General features: G+C 68.5%; 1 protein-coding gene across 1 annotated transcript in view; it reads left to right on the forward strand.

The window, feature by feature from the left end:
• The window catches only part of FURIN (furin (paired basic amino acid cleaving enzyme)), a 14,601-nt gene that overhangs the window by 1,945 nt on the left and 10,979 nt on the right, over window positions 1-1,677 (forward strand). The window contains exon 2 of the mRNA XM_009321494.1: window positions 857-946. Coding sequence (XP_009319769.1) covers window positions 857-946 — 90 coding nt within the window. The remainder of the gene's footprint in view (window positions 1-856; window positions 947-1,677) is intronic.

Here is a 1,677-nt window from a genome sequence, read left to right on the forward strand (position 1 = left end):
CTGCGGCTGGGCCTGGCGGGTGCCTTGCCCTGCCACCCAAAAGGAGCCCTTTGCGGGGCAGTACCCACACAGGGCTCTGGGGACAGGGAGCTACAAGTCCTCTGGGGCTCGTGCCAGAGGAGGGAGATCTGTGGGGTCCAGGGCCAGGCCCCACCGAGGGCATCTGCACTGCAGGGACAATGGGGTGGCCTCACGCAGGCGCTGTCTGCGTGCAAGTGTCTTAGAGCCGATGTCAGGGCAAAGGATGTGTCAGGCCAGGGCCACTGCTGTGCAGAGGGGACTGGGAGAGTGGCCCAGGACAAGTCCCACTGGGCCAGGTCTCCGCTGAGAGCAGGGGACGGGGCGGAGGTGCCATCAGCCTGCTCCCAGGCAGCATTTCCCATCACGCTGCAGTGCTGGGTCCCAGGCCCAGCTGCCAGGGTTGAGGGGCACCGGGCACTGCAACCGTGTCTCCACCGGCCCGGTGGTGCCCCTCAGGCCCCAGGCTGCAGTGCAGAGCCGCGCAGGGCCCCGTGGCTTGGCGGGGAGCCCAGGGGTCCCTGCCCATGAGCCATGGAGGCTCTGTGTCAGCTTTGCCCCGTGGCCCCCCCCTTCTCACTTCGCCCTGGCCCTGCCGCCCTGGCACGGCTGGCCAGGGGAGGCCAGGAGGGACACGGTCTGGGCTGCAGTAGCTCTGGCAGGGTCAGATGCTCTGCCAGCCCAGGGCTGGCTGCGAGATCCCCAGGGAGAGCCCCTCTGGGCAGGCTGCTGGCTAGGAGGCAGAGGGCCCGGCGAGCTGCTGGCATGGGCGTGTGCTGCCGAGGGGGCAGGCAGGGGCAGTGGGGGAGCCCCATGCCCTCTCTGTTCCCTGGTGCAGTGGCTGGAGCAGCAGGTGGCAAAGCTCAGGACCAAGCGAGACATTTTCATGGAGCCCACGGACCCCAAGTTCCCGCAGCAGTGGTACCTGGTGAGTGCCGGGCGGGGGCTGCATGCTGCTGGGCGAGGAGGGGAGCTGCGCAGTCGCTTTCCCTCCTGGGAGGTTTCTGGGCTGCTGTTCCTGGGGGGTGTGTGCCGCTGGGACAGGATGCGGCAGCCAGCCTGGAAGGGGGGGGGACCGGGTGCTTCTGGCACTGCCCCAGTGAGAGGCCCCCAGGGTCCTTATCTGAGAGGATCCTGGCCTCAGCGTGGAGTCTGGACACTGTCCTCGAGGCGTGCTGTCCTGGCGTACTCCCTGCTCCACCGCTGCCTGTGGAGCCGGGGTGGGCAGGCAGTCCCCTCGCCAGCAGTGCCTGTGAACGGTGGAGCAGAACGGTGCCAGGACCCGCGTCTGATGCCAGTGGCCTTGAAGGAGACCCAAAGGACAGTGTCAGGAGGTCAGGGGTCAGAGGAGAGGGACGGATGCAGCAGAAAGGCGGGAGCGCAGTGGTTCACGCCGCTGGGGCTGGTGCAAAGGAGGGGGCACAGGCACTGCCTGCCCCAGCTGGGGATGGGGAGCACCAGGGGAAGGCCCAGCTGCTGGTGCCAGCCTTGGGCTGCACTGGCAGGACAATGGGGATGAGCAGCCCCAGCAGTACCAGCCCAGGGAGGAGTGCTCTTACCTCCCATACCTCTGGGCTGTGGGTCCCCACTAGCCCGTGCTGCCGCCCGGCACATCGCCCTGCTCCTGGGGACGCAGGCGGGAGGGTGGGCAGCCCGCTG

This window comes from Pygoscelis adeliae, unplaced genomic scaffold, assembly GCF_000699105.1.
Source record: "Pygoscelis adeliae isolate BGI_AS28 unplaced genomic scaffold, ASM69910v1 Scaffold13, whole genome shotgun sequence".
NCBI lineage: Eukaryota > Metazoa > Chordata > Aves > Sphenisciformes > Spheniscidae > Pygoscelis > Pygoscelis adeliae.